This window comes from Ascaphus truei, chromosome 14 (genome assembly GCF_040206685.1).
Source record: "Ascaphus truei isolate aAscTru1 chromosome 14, aAscTru1.hap1, whole genome shotgun sequence".
Classification (NCBI taxonomy): Eukaryota; Metazoa; Chordata; class Amphibia; order Anura; family Ascaphidae; genus Ascaphus; species Ascaphus truei.
In genome coordinates this window covers 48,888,879-48,908,853 of record NC_134496.1, presented here as the reverse complement: position 1 = coordinate 48,908,853, position 19,975 = coordinate 48,888,879, and the positions used below count along the sequence as shown (strand labels likewise).

Here is a 19,975-nt window from a genome sequence, read left to right as displayed (position 1 = left end):
ATGGTGGATTTTCTGAATGTTACTGGAAGTAGAAAAATGGTGCAGAATAGCAGTAAAGCACTCCGATACCGCACTGCGGTCATATTATTTGGGAAATGCCAATGTGCGGAGTGGTGGCGGTTACAATACTGCATTATGCATGGCGTGTACATACACATGTAACCACACGCGTGTACATGTGCAGGGATGGAAACTTCCTGGGTGCCTAAAATATCATCCCTGGCACCTGGGTTTTGTGGTGTTGAGTGACCGGTCAGTCACAGCGCGCCCGATCCTGCTTTACTAACGTGACATCAACGCAGGACCGGGCGAAGGTGGCAGATAGCTTCAGCACGGCCCGCCCCTGCTGTCAGTGGGGGAGGGGGAGAGGAGTGAGTGTCAGTGGGGGAGGGGGATCAGTGTGTGTCAGAGACACATGGAGTGTGTGTGTGTGTTAGAGTTGAATTTTTAAGACACAAAGTTGGGTGGGGATGAGACCAGAATAGCTGCACTCTGCGACCCCTCCCGCCGCCCATCAAAACGGAGGTTCCTAAAAATTCTAGCTGGCTCCTAAGTTTGTGTGTGTTTATTTCCGCACGCACACACCTTATTACACCGTTTGCTTCGTTTGCAGACTGATCATTTACAGACCTTGGAATTGCCATCCTGGTATCCAGTTATCAAACAAGAAGATGACCCTGTCAACCAATCGAATTCGTTGCTACATCCAAGGTAAGGAAGTCACCTAGTGTAGTGTGCATGTCCGCATTGCTTTTTAGTTTAAGCTCCGTGTTACACGTGCATGAGCATTCTTCAATATATACTCACAGTAAAAGTATTACAAGCATTAAAGTAAATATTGGAGACCACTAAATCCGTCCCAACAGCTTACGATATGAGGTGTATTGTAGTAATATAAAGAAGTGCATGTCCGTAGGGTTAATTGTGTTTCGAAAGGACTCTGGACTCACAACAGACTATTAGGCCTACATTTTAATAACGTTTTCAATTACGTGTTATGCCGCATTATAAAAATAATAGAGGCACACGTACACACACACACACACACACACGTACATATATATGCATGCCCATACTCACACACTTATATACACACACGCACACATGCACACGCACACAATGTTTCACGTAATTGGAACGCATTCTGTATGTTGCTATATAGGATAACACCTTCAATTGTGTAGCATGTGCACTTTTATTTTCTCACGTTGCACTCCTCACAACATCGGATCTTCAGGGCATTCATTAGCATATAATATTGCTTACACCTGTATATTTTGCTATGTTACACAGAATTGGGTCAACCTTTTATTCTTGGTACAGTGAAATAATATTTTTGTGTAACATGGTTCTCATAACCTTTATTTTTCTCCGCATTTTTCTAATAGCTTGTGTCCGAGACTCACAATTTAAAATCGTTTGGTAATTTCAGGACAAGGGGAAAAAAGTGTATTCTGCTTTCATAAAACCTTTTGGTGAATATTCTGTTTTATTTCAGTTACTATCTCTACATGTACGATAAGGTGGTGGCTCCAAATGTCTCCCTTACCGCTGCGGCATCCCAGTGCAAAGAGGCGAAGATGGCAAGACGAGATGTAGAGGCCGCCAAATCTTCACCGGCGGAGTCGGCAAAGCCGACACAAAGTGTCAAATCTAAATTGACCTCCTCCTATCCTGACCTCTCGCTCGAGGAACAAGAGAAAGTAGATCTGAAATCGGATGTAGAAAAGATTAATGGTCCACGTAAGTAAAACGTGAATATTAACCTACTGCCTTCCTCAAAGTATTCTCGGGTCCCTGCTTAAAAGTTTAACTCAGGGGGGCTCAACTCCAGTCTTCAAGCCCCCTGACCCCCACCACCCCCCAACAGGTCAGGTTTTCAGGATATCCCTGCTTCAGCATAGGTGGCTCAATCAGAGGCTCAGTCTTTGACTGAGCCACTTGTGCTGATGCAGCGATATCCTGAAAACCTGAACTGTTGGGGAGGACGTTTAAAAAAAAAAATATAGGGTGAAGATCATACCTTTTTAATGGCAAAGGAAAAGGGCAAGCTTTCAGGAAGCAGCAAGGCGTTCTCAGGGAAGATCCCAGCGTGTGGCATTTCTCATGGACTTGGGAGATCGTCACATCGTTAACTGAGATTTTTCTTCTGATGGAATATGATATGCCGAACTCTTGTAGCAGAAAAAGGATGCACAAATGGCAAGAAATAAGGGTTTAAACTTCTAGCGGTGGAACAGAATTAAATATTTGCTCTGAAGTCACTAATTATGCCTCTACAAATAGTAGCGATTATGCAGAATGACCATGCTGGGGACTTCTTTGATTTATAACTCCACCGTGTTCCTCATTGCAATCACACCGCTGTATTTTCCCTAATCTCTCTGGCGGGCAGAGATAAATCGTATGCCCCCATGTATTTGTAACTGTACTGTTCCTTGTATGATCGTAGACGTAAATTTGAAAAAGATTTAAACGTTCTTCGGTCCTGAAACGTGCCGGTGATGGTGGTGCATATCTTAATGCCAACCCTTTCACATTATTGCATTTCCAATATTCCCTGACAAGCGGAACTAGCGTTTAAATCTCCATCTCGGTCAATGGCTTCTACTCGATTTTATCACGTTACGTAGGATTACAATATTCAACATTACAACATATGTTTTTTTTTTTTGCATCACAAGTCTGTTTTGTTGACTTCAAGCTGCAGTTCAGTCAATATCCTGCATGTGTGTTTTTTTTAATAAATCAGTTCTGTAGTACGAAAAAATACTTTTAGCATTTTCTGATTTTAAAAAAACAACTTTGAAAGACCAATTTTCTTGTATTCTATTTTAACAGCCATTTGCTAAGGCACCGCCCTTTCTTTTTTTGTTTCAATTTATTTTTATTGTTTTAGAGAGACATAACAAATATATTGTCCATACAACAAAGAGCATTAACAGTTCGTCATCTGAAATAAAATAATTGATATAACACGCGTCTCTCATGAGCTTAACAAAGGATAGAGAAGAACGTAGAAAAGAAGAAAAAGAAGGGTGGGAGGGGTGGAAGGGGGGGGGGGGGGGTAGGACGAGCCCATTTGTCTGGTATTTCTGTATTTATTTATATAAATGATATATATTTATATATATTTCCCTAGTTTCCTGGCCATATTTCCCAAATTTTGTGAAATTTGTCAGTTTTCTGGTTCAACTGTGCTGTGAGGAGCTCCATCATCTTTATTTCCCTTAGTCTCCGTAAGACAGTCTGCCTAGAAGGCGCATTCACCTTTTTCCATATAAAATGCTTATAATTGTCTAATGCTCTGTGTGACAAAAACGCCTTAACACCTGCATTTAACCGTTTAGTCGAGTGATTTCGATGTCCAATCTGCTGAATTTGTACAGTATTTGTAAATTGTAACAATGTGTGATCCATCTAGAAACAACATGTCTTGTTTGTCATGGGGATCTTTCTAAATAAGGGTCCTTCTCCTTAAAGCTGCAGTTCAGGCAATATCCTGCATGTGTGGGGTTTTTTAATAAATCAGTTCTGTAGTAAGAAAAAATAGCATTTTTTAGCATTTTCTGTTTTTAAAAAAACAACTTTGAAAGACCAATTTTCTTGTATTCTATTTTAACAGCAATTTGCTAAGGCACCGCCCTTTCATGTCCTGTCACAAGCCCTGGCACACCCCTTTGTCAGCCCTGCCCTCCCTCTTGCACATGTCAGTGCAGGAGTGCTCATGAATATTCATGAGCTTCCACTGAGTGACAGAAGCAGAGGAAAAACATATCCCATATCTAAAGGTGTTGCCAAATTTCGCCGATCAGTACATGGAGAACGAATTGACTGGCAGCTATACAGTTCTTTAGGTAATTAGAGATTGCCCACATGAAACTATTGAATTAAAAAAATAAATTATTAAAAAAAAAAAAAAGACTGAACTGCAGCTTTCATATTCTCTCCTGTGGGATGTGTGTGTGTTTTAGAGAATATTTGCACGATGCATCTCGATCCCCTTTTCTCACCGCAACCGAAGTCTTGATACTTTTGGAACTTCAGTTCTCTCTTGCATCGGTTCCCTAACTTGTTTTTTTCATTGTGAACCCCCGGCAGGAAACTATTTTTTTTCCCCCACAAACCCCCAATTTGTAAATATTGTTGCCTGTTCCACAAAATACTGGAGGCCAAACCGTTTGATTGGTTGATCCCGGGCAGTGTAGCGTACGGAGCCTCAGTGTGGGCAGTCAGTGTCGGCGGTATAGCAATCAATCCCCGCAGAAGCTTCCAAGGGCATCTCCCGCAATGGCGCTGTGACTAACGCAAGGCCCTGTGGGACGCGACTTTGGATGCTCCCGCGATAATTAACAACTGTTCCAACCTCACCGATGTGCACTTTGGGACCCTAAGAAGCACGTAGTCCCTCCCCGGCCTTAGAACCCCACTATATCAGTGGGTTTCTAAGTAATCGGCAATGACCTATTTTGTGGGGTGAAGTCTTGGAGACACCGAGAGAAACACCCCCCTGTTGGGAATCTCTGTTTTAGTACAACGTTTAATACATTGTTTCACTGCATCTTGTGCTTTTGAAAAGAAGTGCGATGCTTTTCAACCACGTGGAACCGTGTGCAGTTTCAGTACAATCTTGCTTTACTTGTTACAGAAGCCAGTCGTAAAGACGTGGACAAGAATGGACCAACCTGCAACAAAGACGCCATGTGTGAGGACGACAAGGGTCACATCATGGAAGAAGTTGTAAAAACATTCCTGAAACAGCAAGAAAAACTGAATTACATCCTGCAAAAGAAGCAGCAACTTCAGATTGTATGTTGGCCTTTATTTCTTCTTTTCTTTTCTTTTTAAAAACTCAATTTGTATTAAAAATCTTCGGGAGAGGGGGAAATGGAGAAAATAAAAGATGGGGTGGGGGGGAAGGTACAAAAAAAAAAAGACTGGAGGGAAAGAACACATCTAGTTAGAATTGTACCGAGCAAATCATCTTATAACATTCAGTCACACAGTCAGTGTATATATAGCAGTTTTCACAGCAGAATTAGGTGGGTATTAATTTCTGGTTTACAGCACCCGAAATCCATGGCCTCTATTTCTCTAGAAGCTGCCCATATATTGTGCATGAGATTTTTAGATCACATAGCTTTTTTTTTCTCTCTCCTGAAATCCTCTTGGATATCTGTGGAAAAGGGACATTAGGCCCAGAAACTGGTGGGTGCTACATAGAATACGTAAATAAATTATTATTTTAAATACTAAATGTATCGAGATCTGCCATCTACGTAAAATATCCCACATTATATTTTCCTGGAGAATAGATGACAGCACTTTGGAAAAATGAAACGTATAATTTAGTGGCGAACTACTTCTTTTGGCCATCCTTTGAATTGCTACTCCCCTTGTTTATTGAGTAGGTTCAAACTCATTCTTAACCCCAGATCGGAAGGGCAGATCACCAAATAGCATGTCCCCTGGGCAGGGTTTGCAGTTTGCGATTGAGATTGCCTATATATTGCTTTTTGTATGCATTATAATTTACTTAAAGATCTTTTCTGGCAGGAAGTTGAAATGCTGAGCAGCTCGAAAGCCATGAAGCAGCTGACTGCAGAGCAGCAGAACTTGCAGAAGGAGTTTGAGTCCTTGCAGACGGAGCACACCCAGAAAATGGAAGAGTTGTACGACGAGCAGCGGGACCTGGAGGAGAAGCTGAAACAAGTGAAGAAGCAGAAGTGCTCATGTGACTCCAGTACAGACCGAGACAAAGAGGCCGAGTATGCAAACCAGGTGAGAGATGGATGTGGCAACCAATCTAGTGTCCGTTAGGCCAGTAATATAGTGGGCGCGCACGCCTGCGCGAATGCTCGTGCACGTGACGCACACTTTTTGTGTGTATGGTCCGTGCTGCTGTGAGCGACAGGCTAGGAAGGTACTGTGTGTGTGTGTCACTGGGGAAGGTGTGTGTGTGTGTGTATTTAAAAAAAGACACGCTGTGAGAATAAATTATTTATTAATATTGTACACACACACATATATATATATATATATATATATATATATATATAAATATATATATATATATATATATACACACATACACACATACATACATACACACACACATACACACATACACACACATACATACACATACACATACACACACACACACATACATACACACACATATATATATATATACACACACACACGCACACATTGCGGTAGCGGCGTGAATACTTACTTTTCGGAGTCTTCCCCGCTATCGCCCGGCTGCACGCTCACTGCCGTGCGCGCTCGCGGCCCTTGCATACAATGGCTGGCTAACCACAGCCAATTATAACTGCCGCACGCACCCACTATAGTATGGGCCTTACATGAGCGGCTTCTGCGGTAGCATGGGCAGAGCTGTGGATTTTGGTGGCCATAGCGCGTTTACTTAATAATGCAGGTGTAATACGTACGGTCACTGGCCCCTTGGCACTAGTATAGGGGTGGCCACCCTCCAGTGCTCAAGGGCCAAAACACAAGCCAGGGTATCCCTGCTTCAGCACAGGTGGCTCAATCAGTGGCGTTGTAAATTATAAGTGGATGGAAAAGCATAGTCCTTGGTCCTGGCGGCTGTTTTTGGTGTGAGTAACATGGACCAGAAATTAAACTTCACTGTAGCGACCTGACTGGAGTGTGCGGATTGTCTCCTGTTTTATTATACCAAGGATAGGGCTTTAGTATAGCTTGGTATCACACTCTGTCATTTTCAGAGGCTTTATTTAGGATTCCTACTAAATATCAGAATTTGGGGGGAAAATGTATATTTGTATTGGAAGATGTCCTGTTACCATACAACGTTTTTTTAATTACAAATTATTTTAATACATGATGTAATTGGTGTTAAATGGCTTACCAGCTTTAGTCTTAGACTGGGGTTCTTGGTACCTCCTTGCACGCTCTCCGTATACCCCAAGTCATAATTCTGGAAACCTAACTATTAAATCCTACCAATAGTTGACCATCTCCGGCCACTTCCACAAACTCCCCTTTTAGTACAAACTTCTCTGTTACCCCAGAACAAGCACACGTTTGACTGTGTTATTATGCAGTTGGCAGAGCTGAGGCAGAGACTGGACCAGGCCGAGGCTGACAGAACAGAACTGCAGGATGAGCTGCGACGGGAACGAGAAGCCCGGGAGAAACTGGAGCTGATGATAACGGAGCTAAAGCTTCAGATTTTGCAATCGTCGGGGAGCGGTAACGGGGAATAGAATTTACGTGTCGCAAACGAGTCATTATTACTTGAAACAGGGTTTTATTTGGTGGTTTTTGGACTGAAATATGAGCGGTTGCTACATGGAAAGATGTAATAGGATCTGGAAGTACAAGGCGGTGGTGATATGTTGATGTGCAATGTGTAATACTTTTGCCGCTGGGATGCCCTTCACTGCATTCAGGTCACTCTACCAGCTAAAGGATTTTTAAACAAATCTTTCTGCCCTTTTGTAATGTGCAGTAACTTGACATCACAAACCCCAACTAATACTAGGGTTTAACTGCTCAATGGTATAATAGGATCCCGATGGCCCAAATGGGTCCTCGTATATTATATTTTATCCTTAAGATTTAACTATTTATTCTTCTGTACCACATCTTCTCTGCACTTTGTACCTCCGTCTGTGGGGCGATCGGCGGATAACCTCGCGCTGCGGTAGACCCCCTATAACATGATGCTGCTATAAACTTTTTTTCCCTGGGGGGTTACTAGGTTTTACCAAGAATAAATATATATATATATATATATATATATATATATATATATATATATGTGTGTGTGTGTGTAAATATATATATTTATTTTGGGGGGGTTAGAAAATCCTCATATATACAAATATAAGGCTCCTCCGTATCAGTGTCAGAATCTGTTTATTAGGGGCTGACCGTAACAGACACCCGATGGTTGTATATCTCCCCATGTGCCCGCGTTCCTGTGGGACCCGAATGGCCGCTCCGGATATTGATGGCGCTGCGAGGATTCTCCGGTACGTTCTACTCTCGTTGCTCTTCGGCGCCTGCAAATCCAACTACTCGGCACAAACATGCCCGCGAACGAATGTCTGATTTATCTACGCCAGGGGGGGTCAACTCCAGTCCTCAAGCCCCCCCCACTCCCCCACCCCCCCCAACAGGTCAGGTTTTCAGGATATCCCTGCTTCAGCACAGGTGGCTCAATCAGAGGCTCAGTCAAAGACTGAGCCTCTGATAGAGCCATCTGCGCTGAAGCAGGGATATCCTGAAAACCTGACCTGTTGGAGGGTTTGAGGACTGGAGTTGAGCCCCCCTGATCTTCACGTTGATGGTTAATATGCTGAATTTCATTGGATAATCTCTTCATTGGGATAATTTTGCCTACATGAAGTAACTTCCCTTTGAAGATCCCAGGATGATGACTTTGGGGGAGAGGAGGAGAAAGAAAAAAAAACCCAACCAGCTTTCTGAATGATTAAATGCCAGCCGGTCGTCGCAGGGGCTGCTATCTCCGTGCAGATCTGCTTAATCCAGTCCAGTTTTTACAATGAGATGAGCTGTCTAGGAAAGCTGCCTAGTATTGCTGAGTTAGCTCTTAGTAAAAGCTGTAGTGGAATAAGCGATAAATCAGTGGGAGTAATCTGTAGTTCACTGCTATTGATCTCTCTCATGACTTTGTGTCTGCTGCGAATGAACAGAGCGAAAAGCGAGTTGTATTAATAGATATACAAAATATTCCAGCGGGAAAACAAAATAGGCATATAGGAAAATGACAAATTATGCATTAATTGTTTGTTGTGGTTTATTGAATAACTTGTTCTAATAGGTACTTGAGATACATATATATAATCTTTAAACATTGCAATAAACTTATAGCAGAACTATATCTATATTGCACAGTGGGTGAAAACATTTCCTATTTGTAGTGTATATGCCGCCCCGTATATAAATATTGAGTATAACTGCAGGGCAAAACAGGCCTGGGATTAAGCGTTGCACCCGTGCACATTTTTGATCTCATAATTAACCCAGCTGGGCTGGATTTATCCCTTGCATTGACCACTGAAGCAGCATTCTGGTCCCTTTTCAGTAAATCAAATTTAAATCCGTTATTCAGCCTATAGAGAAAGCCAGAGATTGATTTACGACGTTCCTCGTTCAGCTAGCAAATAAATACATACGCGCTCCCAACCCCAGCTGTACATTGCAGAGCAAACTGGGTACCCTGTCGTGATTACGCGTGGAACTCTTCCAGAGCAAATCTGGAACCCTGGCGTGATTACGCACGGTATCCTGTCGTGATTACGCGCGGTATCCTGTCGTGATTACGCGCAGTACCCTGGCGTGATTACGCGCAGTACCCTGGCGTGATTACGCGTGGAACTCTTCCAGAGCAAACCTGGAATCCTGGCGTGATTACACGCGGTTCCCTGGCGTGATTACACGCGGTTCCCTGGCGTGATTACGTGTGGTTCCCTGGTTCTAATTACACACAGCAAGATAAAGTGTAGCTGTATCGAAACATCTCGTCCACACCATGCAGGCATGTTGGGAAAATGAAAAATTATCTGGGATAGTAAATTGGTCTAAAGAAATCTGCCACATAGGCAGGACTTTTCAACCAAATCTGTTTTCTTTTTGCATCATAAAATGAGGCAGGGGCCTTCAAATTAATTGTCAGACTGTTCGAACGATAAACGGTGTATTTGCTATAATTGTCAAATTAATTTTTCGAAATGCCTGGAATCCAAACGCTTCTAATTTATTTAAATCATCCACCGTGCAGAAGGATTTGAAAGACTTTGTACACGTACACATAATAGGCTGTGTACTTAATTTGTTATTGTGTGTTCACATTGGATGCTACTTGATTAAATCAATAGGGTCCAATGACTTTGCTTTATTTGATGCCTAAGTGAATGTCTAGGAAATATGCATACTTGCTAAAATAACTGAGTTGGGGTATAAGATTTTATTATCTCGCAACCAAGGATTTTCATTCCTTTCTTGATTATCTGCCTTATCAAGCACCCTGCCTCAACAGTATCATATCATACGCCTGAAGTTATCTCTGCATACTGTACTTGCAATAGTGCTTTCAAAAACCACAGGGTCTTTGTAGTTTTGGACTGTGTCAGTCTCTCTAATAGTGCCCACCTTTCCCCACACAAACCTTCAGTTTAGGACAAGCTTTAAGCCAAGGGTGGCCAACTCCTGTCCTCAAGGGCCATCAACAGGTCAGGTTTTCAGGATATCCCTGCCTCAGCACAGGTGGCTCAATGAGTCTCTGCATCAGCACAGGTGGCTTAATCTGTCACAGCTTCATTATAGGTGGCTCAGTCTTTGATTGAGCCCACCTGTGCTGATGCAGGGATATCCTGAAAACCTGACCTGTTGGTGGCCCTTGATGACTGGAGTTGGCTGCCCCTGATTTTAAACACATTGCTTTGGAGTTCTCAGCTCTGAAATGTTTATTCTTGCTGCAAAACCGTGTGTTTCCCCTTTTAAGATTGCAGGTACCATTCATTTGAATTCTTTTAATTTATTACCGCGTCTTTGTGTCCTAGTTACATTTTAGTATGATTCTTTTTTTGTGTGTAAATACAGAATTATTCTAACAGTTTAATAGTTTTTAAGTTATCTCGACATAAAATAATGATAGAAATGTGTTTGTTTGGAAAACACACAAACTATGATCATATAATGCATAGTCTTACTTTTTATACAGATTCATGTCCTAAGATATATACTTAGAGGTTCCATAATTTTTATTTCTGTCGATCTTCACTGAGTAATAATTTTGTATAACTGTATAAATTGTAAAGTTTTAGATGTTATACGTGTTGCTTGGAAAGCAGCTTCTCAAATCACTCAGATCGCTTACGTAAATATCAACCTTATGCACATTTTACAAACCTCTTGTAAAGACAATACTTCTATATTGTTATGTGATGTATTTGTACAGCATGTCTATTTTGTACATTGGTGAAACGTTATATCGTTATGCAATTTTCAGTACTTGTGCACAGCTGTATCAATATGATTTTTATTTTTGAAGACCGAACATTTTGTCTGGAGAATTTGCATCACTAAGTCTGTATTATGAAGAGGCTTACAACTTCAAGGCCATATATTTGGCCTTTCAAGATGAGTGGCTAAGTAAGGCTGCATGTGACTATACAATTTGCTAGCAATGAAACGTTCGGAGGTGCTCAGAGCCAGAGATACCAGCAGACTCTATGAACTTCAATCTGTAGATACCCTACCCTCTGCCAGCCTGCCATGCAATAGCTCAGTGTCCCTTTATAGTAGCGTAGGCTGAATAGAGGTTGGACGTCACTTACTGCCCAGCAAATTATAATGTTCAATGTCTTTCATCTTTTGACACTTTGATACATGTTACTGTGACGGTCACACCTGAGACTTCTCACTCCGAACCGGTTTGTTGCTAGGTGGCCTGCAGTGTTTTTCAGAGACAAACCTTGTGTGTTGCACGTTATACAAACGCACACAGCTCGCTGATAAAGGGGCACTTTACCCTAAAAGGTGTGTTTTTGCTTGTTCCTGTATTAAAATGATATTTGCAAATTTCAACCATGTCAGCTTGACCGAACTTCTGAAATGTCTCGACTTTTGTTCCAGGCCGCTCCTGCATTGAAAGAGTTCAAAGGTCCACCTCTTTGGCAGTAATTGTGTATTATCTGTGATGGCAAAACAAATGTTCCTCCAAGTTTTTTGAGATGTTATTGGTAGCTGTGATGGCAATAAGGCACTGCAGTGGGGAATAATCAGATGCTTACCAAACTGCGGTGCAAAAACACTGACAAACTCAGGGACGCAGGAACCAAGCACTTGGAGACAGGGATGTCGGCCCTTAAGGCTTCCAATAAGGAGATGCGTACACGATGAATATAATGCTTGACACATTGGGAAATGTCCAATTTTTGTACAAATTGGTGAGGCATTTCCGGTCCGCTCTAGGTGTAGATATATACTACATCTCCATTTTGTGGGAAACGAGAAAATAATTCCGATCTAGTTTAGCCATATCCTTACCTTTTTACATACGTACAATCTAGATTCATTTCCACAACTTGTTATTTCTAATGCCCTTAGTCCACATGCTTCTGCAGCACACGGAACGATCTTCATAACCCGCTGTATAAGGAACTAAGGGGGGGACAATTCTGCTCGACCCCAAAAGCGACCCATTCAGGATGGAAATTCCCATTGAAGTCTTGGGACAATCCAGAATTTACCCCTAAGGGAGGTATTTGCGAAGCTCCAACAACTGGTATTGGCGCTCAATTGGCGTTGACTTCCATTCAAGTCAATGGCACTTAATGCCAACTGACTTACCTGTTGGAGGTTCCGGAATCTTCCTTCCCCTCCCCCCATGGGGTTTATTGACTAAGCAATGCTGTGCCATATTTATTTAAAGAAACACATGTAGGATATTGCATGGATTGCTCCTTTTTAAGCGGTATTATTTTATGCAGGTGGGATGAAAGCGGAAGGGGTAACTGCTGCCGTTGTCGGTAACGTTTAGGATAAATACTGGTTACCGGGTTAATTTCTACCTTCCTCTGTCATACACATTGATTTAAATTTTTTTTTTTAACAAAAGAGAAGTTGCTTTGGAATAATAGTTTTATTAATCGTTTCCGCATGAAAACCAAAACTAAACGATGCTTGCAGGTATCCGAGACGAAAGCCATGTTATATCGGATTCAATGACGATAGTCCCACCTGCTTTAGCATGTTCTAACCAGCTTCTGACGGGGAATGTGTGTGAGCCGGGCGCTTCTGGTGATCCCCGGGGTATTTCAGTGGACGAATGTTTAGGAAACAGGAACCAAAAGGCAAAATTAGGATGAGAACAAAGGTTCTTCAGATTTAGTGAGGGGCTCCCTTTTACAAACGTGATATATAATGCTCGAGGACATGGGGTTCTCGACTCCAGTCCTCAAGCCCCCTCAACAGGTCAGATTTTCAGGATATCCCTGCTTCAGCACAGGTGGCTCAGTCTTCGATCAAGCCTGAAATAGTTTGAGAAGCTGCTGAAATTAAATATTCCTTTTGCAGACCGTTGTCTTCTCCCCAAAATATTTCATTTATTAGCCTTTATATCTTCATTATATTTACGACGTTGCTTTTTTTTTTTTTTTCCTGCACTTGCAGTCGTCTGTCTTAGCAAGAACACTAAAGACATTTATTATATGATAAACATCTATTGATGTGCTTGTATTTTTTATACGCCTTATTTAAGTAACGGACAGAGATTTGGTATATATTACTGCAGGCAAATGCAGTCTCTTAAATAAAAGATACTGTTAGAAATCTAACATTAAGACGTTAATTTGACTTCACTGTGAAGATTAAGTTAGTGTTTCATTAAATACAGTTCAAAGCAGTCCAATTTGTACATATGTATTTCATGACAAAAATATACTTATATTTACTTTTTAAAATGACCATATTTTCATATGCATTTTTAATTTATTTTTGGTCGCAACATGGACTCTTTATTGTAAATGTTTACGATGTAAGTCCCCAGCAATATAGAAATATAGGGGAAAGTGAGTAGTTGTGCACTGTTCGGCAATCTTTGGATGCTAGTCTTGATGGTTGGTGCAAGGCAGATGTGTGTAAAGATTCCTCAGTTACACACACAATCGGAAGTCTACTGCCAAAAGGCATATAATGCATGGTGACCCCATCATAACTGTTAGGGGAAATAAGAATGCATCTTCTACGGCAGTGCCGGCCTTTACCATCGGGGTTGAACCTACGGATGTTCCAAAGAGAAGTCATTCCTGTTATTGGCCAGCAATAATTGTTTTTAAGCCTAGTTGCTTCTCGGAGAGAGAGGGCTGTAAGATACTCTCCAACTCCTGTTGCAACAGATGGGATGAGCAGAAGGGTTTCAGACTTGAAAGACTTCTTTTTGGATCCTCTGTGGATGTTCTGTTCAGAATGTCTGCAATAAACTGATAAAATAGCTGTGTGACGGAACTGTAGGCTGCAAAACAGGAACCGAAATGTGCAGTGGTTATTCACGCGATCTTGTATCCAGAGTTGCTTCTTTTTCATGGAGATGGCAATGTATTCCTTGATGCACAATTGATGTTTAGCATCTTAGATTTATGTTTTAGAACAGGGGTGGGGAACTCCAGTCCTCAAAGGCCACCAACAGGTCTTCGACTGAGTCACTGATTGAGCCATGTGTGCTGAATCAGGATTATCCTGAAACCCTGACCTGTTTGTGGCCCTTTGAAGACTGGAGTTGCCCTCCCCTGTTGTAGAACATACAAACTTTTCACTAGACAAATTGTTATATTGGAATCCCAATATTTTTAATAAAGCTGTGCAAACTTTTCGCCCATGTTCGCGAACCTGGCAAAACATGCTGTTTTTGTCAAACTTTGAAAACCAGAAGAGCGTACTATTTGGTAGACTATCCATTGACTTACATCTCCCAAAACATCTATACAGCACGTGGAGAGATGAGATACTGGTAAACTCAGCAGAAGTCTATGGGAAATAAGGTTATTTGAATATGCAAATATGAATATTTCCCAGGTATCTCTCGGGTGTGTTCACGGGTATCTCCACGTGTTGTGTAGACGAGTGTCTTGGGAGGTAGGTAAGTTGATGGGTACTCCTTGAAAATATCAAATTTCACTTCAACTTGCCAATTTCGGAACAGAACTTTTTCGGCTAAAAAGTTCCATCAAACTTTTTGGAGACTTTTTTTCGAAAGTTGAAGCAAAACGTAGACGAAGCGACTTTAGACAAATTCACGTCTCTAATCTCAACTTTAGCTTCTAAATGCAAAGGAAGTGTGCCAGCTATTCACATACAGACTACCGAGAGGAGGCTCTCAAAATGACATCTAATACATGTTGGTGAGATGGAGCTTTGGGATAAATTATTAGATGCCGCTTGTATTTTTGCTGCTTGGTTAAATAAAGCACTGGTAAGAAACGGAGCATGTATACAGCCATAATCCAATCTAAATGAAATAAAATGACCCCCTTGTATAGTGCATTGATGAACTTGGGATTTTTTTTTTCATCTTTATTGCAATTTTTTATTTGTTTGAGTATTTCATAATTAAAGCAAGGCAATTAAGCAGTTCGCTTCCTGTTAAGTCATTCGCATGAATTTGTGATGCCAAGTAAAATGGAGGTGGAAAATGTTAGCAAACGCAAAAAAAAAAACAAGCCCCCCCCCCATCCCCACCAAGTTATCATTGAACACAGCCCCAAGCTACAATATTGCCCATTAAAATTTCCAATCTTCTATGCTTCACACCTTTTAAAGGTCCCACATAGCCTGCAATTTAATGCAAATTTGCACAGTTAGTTTGGCACCACCGTATTAAATAATGCGCATATATGAGAACTTTGTGGATCGTGTATTATTTAAAAATGTAATGCCTACATTTAGCAAAAAAATATTTATTTCACTAAATTGTTGCTTCTGTAGAAATACGTTTATTTTTTAGTAAAAGTTATTTTGAGTCCTCGTGCATACTCTTCACAGGGTGTTTATGTTGCATGATAACATACTGAAAATGTGAATTCTTGAATAATGCGCATGTGTAAAAACATCGAAACTGTAAAACCTTTGAATTGCAATGACCATTTTTAGATTATTTGCCAATGATGTACAGTTCATGCTTCAAGTAACTGTGATTTGTGCAGAACATGGTTCAAAACTGCCCTCTACCTCAAGAAATGAACAGGTGTTTTATATGGTTTGAAACTAAACAAAATGCATTTATCTGGTCAATCCGTTTACAATATGTGGAATAATCTATATTGCAACATCACATACATACTGTGCTTTCTGCTTATACCTCAAAATGTATTTTTGTGCGGTGGTCCATGGTCATTTATTGTAAATATTAAACGCCAATGGATTGAAATCATAATAAATAAATGTCATGTGATGTATTCTTCTGTGGCGTTTGGATGCTGAAAGGTGGATGGATGTATTTGCTCTATTTTGGCTAATGCGGGGGTTACTTTGTGTACTCCTCGCCGGCTTGTGAGGTGCATGGGGGAGAAAGTATTGATGGTACAAGCCCACACAGTCACATACTTCTAACTGCCTTCCCTAAACAAATCTAACTATGCTAATGGCCAAGATTTGTCTGCTTTCATTTATTTTTGGACGGGGAAATTAATTACCAAGTGAATTTCTCAGGGGCTTCTGAATTAGGAAGTGGTTGTCAATCAAGTGTCCCCCCCCCCCCCACCCCTTATCCCCACACTGTCCTTATCAGAGAGCCAATAAAGATAAGGGGAAGGAAGATTTGGCTGTACAAACACTTGCTGATCACACTGTGACATCACACAAAAGGGAGCAGTCAGAGGAAATCCAACCCCTCCCATGTCTAACTTAATTAGATTTAACTTATATTTTAATCGTGTCGGATTTGGATGGAAAAAAAGGTATAAATTACCCACCTGAGACCCCTTAAACATGTCACTGGGCTTGGTTCACTTTGGCCCTAGGAGGGATCTGCCTCTTCACTGCATTAAATATTTCAAACGGACACAGAAAATACACTTGCTAGCCCAGGGGTGTGCAAACTTTCCCCCCTGCGCACCCCCCTGCCTGCCCTACTCACCGGCTCGCACCCCCTCCTTCCTTGTCTTCGGCATCAAATGTCGTTGCGCAGTCAGGTGACCCCCGCGGTGTCGGTTGACGTCACGTTGCCATGGCGACGCGAAGCTAAGGTTGGAGACATTGCAGAGGCCTCACACAATCCCCTGGCATTTAAATGCCATGGGGAAGAGCGCGGGGCCTCTGCAACCGCCGCGCCCCCAGCCCCCACTTTGCGCACCCCTGCGCTAGCCCATCCACAAAACAAGTGCTCTGCACAACCCTGATCTTGGGCTGCAAATGCTCATGGGCACCTCTGTATGTACTCAATGTGACCATGAGATTTCTAGGGTAAAACATGGGTTTGGAAGATCAATACATGTGCAAAGCTGAGTATTTGAGAGGGCACCTCGACTTTCCCCAAAACAAGGACTTCCGCAGGTTAACACACATTTCACACTAAACATTTTTCGTGTTTTTGATTTTGCTAAAACTTGATTGGTTTTGAATATTTAAAACATTACAAAACATTTGTTAACAATTTGGTCATTCTTTTTAACTTTTATTTTTTTTTGGGTGTATTCTAATAATAATGAGAAAGAAAAAAAAAAGTGAATCCAAGTTTGAGACTCTGCGCTTTCCACTTGTTTGAGATATGTTCCGAAGTTTGACTTGAGATCGAATGTCATTCTCTCTCTACCCATCTCCTCTACCTCTCACTCCATCCAATATAAGTTCACCCTACGCGTTTCACTAAACGGCTTCCGGGAAACTGCGTAGCGAAATGTGTAGGGTGAACGTCTTTTGGAAAGAACGATAGGCAGACTAAGGAGACAGCCGAGAGGACCGGCGGAATTTGTATAGCGAAATGCGTAGGGTGAACTATTGGAAGGTGCGACAGGTAGACTGTGGAGACAGCTGAGAGGACCGGCGGAACCTGACCTGGGTATCTGGTGATGGTGCGAAGGCAGAGCCTACCACATACGAAGGTGGATCCCTCCAGGTGGCATCTGAGAGCTCCGGAAGGTAACCTTCATTCTTCTGATGCTGTGACACAGCGGGCATTTGTGAGTGTGATAACTTTCCTTTTTATATATTTTATAATGAGATGATATGCGCTATGTTCCGCATTTCTCTTTTATATGAGGTTTATCCAGAAGAGAAAAGAAGAAATATCAGAGAGGTTAATTACCTTGACATGCTCTTGATCCAAGTATTTATATCATGTAAGTGCAAAGCTTTATAACTCCGAATTGTACATTTTATTAACATCTTACACTATATCTTTCTATTTTTTTCTCTCCCTGTTTTGTTTTTGCGCTAGAAGCTATTTTTGCCCTTTGGGACCTTTTTCTTGCAATCATATTGTGGGGTTGAAGATGTCTAAAGCTGCACAGAGGGGAGAGATTAGACCAGGGCTGCGCAAACTTCTTGCTGCGACCCCTCCGCCTGCTCTGTTGTCGCGTTCCCCCCCTTACCTTGGTGCAGCGTCAAATGACACCGCGGGGTCGTGTGACGCCACGTGACCCTGCGGCATCATTTGACGTCACGTTACCATGGCAAATGTGACCTCGCATGATCCTGACGCCGCGTTGCCATGGTCACGCGTCCTGAAGCCGGGTGAACCTCGGTAAGTAGAGGTTGCAGAGGCCTCGTGTGGTCCCCCGGCATTTAATTGAAATGCCTTGAGGAAGGCGCGGGCCCTCTGCAACCGCCTGCGCCCCTCCCGCCCCCCCAAAAAAATCTCACGCGCACCTGGATTAAGCTGATTTTATATTTTTTAATAACATATTTTATCAGGAAATAATACATTTAGAGTTACCTCTTGTTTTAAAGTCTATTACATGTGTAAGTGCATATCTTAGATTTCTTTTTTTATACACTGTCATGATATTATGTATTTTAACCTATCTTGTGCTTCAGGGGTTAATGTAGCAACAGTTTGATTGGAAAAAATACAATATATTGGGTTCATGATAGATCAAGGCTTCCCTGGTCTGTGCAAAGAGGATTTAATTGAGGGGGTTGGGGGGCACGGGCGGAAGGCAGAAAACGATCGCCAGACCCCAGCCCTGTCCGCTAAAGGAAGCTAACATTCCTGAGACCCCCCTTGTGCATCACAGAAAGGGTGTGACAGGTCACCGCTTTCTTGGAGGACTTTATTAAAATTCAGAATATCATGTGATGTCATCTACTGTACATACTAAGAAGTACATATTCGGTATCGTGGCAAAAAGACAAATCAAACCGTACCCCACACAACATGGGTAAACTGTGCCAAGATGTTAGAGATATAATCAAACAATCCAGGAGGAGCATGTATGGGATAAGAAGAAAGAGAATACACAAATTTAAGTGCAGATGTATAGGATGCAAACAGTTTGGCTTATGCTGTAATCTTGGCTCGAGTGTTCAGCCTACTCACAAGATTCAGATGTATATAAAGCAGTTTGCAATTAGGGCTGCTACCCGTATGGAATGAACGGAAGTGCCCCCTCCGGAGTAATCACCGGGTCTAATGGTTTTTCCCACGTATTGTGGGACGGGCGCAACGAGACAGGCCCTGACAGCAGACTACACGGAGAGGAGGCTCAGAAGACCCAGGGGAGGCGGTGAGAGCGCGGTGTCCCTCCGTTTTTTCACAAATGATGTGATAAATGCTTGTTTTTAATATGCACATTGTAAGTGCGCACTTTTATATCTTTTTTTACATAAATTTGAATATCAGACCGATCGCACTATGTAGTGTTCTCTTGTCTCTCCTATACATAACCGCATATCGCTGAGGGTGTCCCTGAGGGAGATCCAGACTGCGTTCATTCCATACGGGTAGCAGCCCTAATTGCAAACTGCTTTATATACATCTGAATCTTGTGAGTAGGCTGAACACTCGAGCCAAGATTACAGCATAAGCCAAACTGTTTGCATCCTATACATCATTATCCTATATCACTTTAAAAATATTTTATTTAATCACAATATTGTTTATATCACTTTAAGTTGTTTAGCGCCTAAGATCACTTAATTCACAAATAAACTGTGCCAAGGACTTGTAAACATTTGTCATTCAAATTTAGGCGCAAGACGGTCATACTTAGGCTTGTTACATCCCTCTTAATCAACTGAATCTATTGATATGACACACGTGTGTCAGAGAAAGGAAGTTGTGAATGTGTTTATATAGCTATGCACCCTTTAAACATCTTTTTAGAGCAAGGTTTTATTCCAAGTCGTAAAACCGTCAACCTAGCAGCTGATTTACGACGGGTGGGTTTACGTTGTTTTAATGGGGAAAAAATAGTACACAAGTCGTAGCAAGGTATTATTAAATCAGAAATCAACAGAG

The 19,975-nt window shown here is 41.8% G+C and overlaps 1 protein-coding gene across 2 annotated transcripts in view; it reads left to right on the top strand.

Moving 5' to 3' along the window:
* The window catches only part of SKIL (SKI like proto-oncogene), a 28,873-nt gene extending 20,690 nt beyond the window's left edge, over window positions 1-8,183 (top strand). The window contains exons 3-7 of one of the 2 annotated variants that reach the window (XM_075570818.1): window positions 614-711; window positions 1,499-1,743; window positions 4,649-4,809; window positions 5,557-5,781; window positions 7,095-8,183. In XM_075570818.1, the coding sequence (XP_075426933.1) occupies window positions 614-711; window positions 1,499-1,743; window positions 4,649-4,809; window positions 5,557-5,781; window positions 7,095-7,256 (891 nt within the window). In that variant the 3' untranslated portion in view covers window positions 7,257-8,183. Of the gene's footprint in view, window positions 1-613; window positions 712-1,498; window positions 1,744-4,648; window positions 4,810-5,556; window positions 5,782-7,061 lie in introns of both variants that reach the window. The other variant, XM_075570817.1, reaches the window with a different exon arrangement.
* Window positions 8,184-19,975: the final 11,792 nt, after the last annotated feature.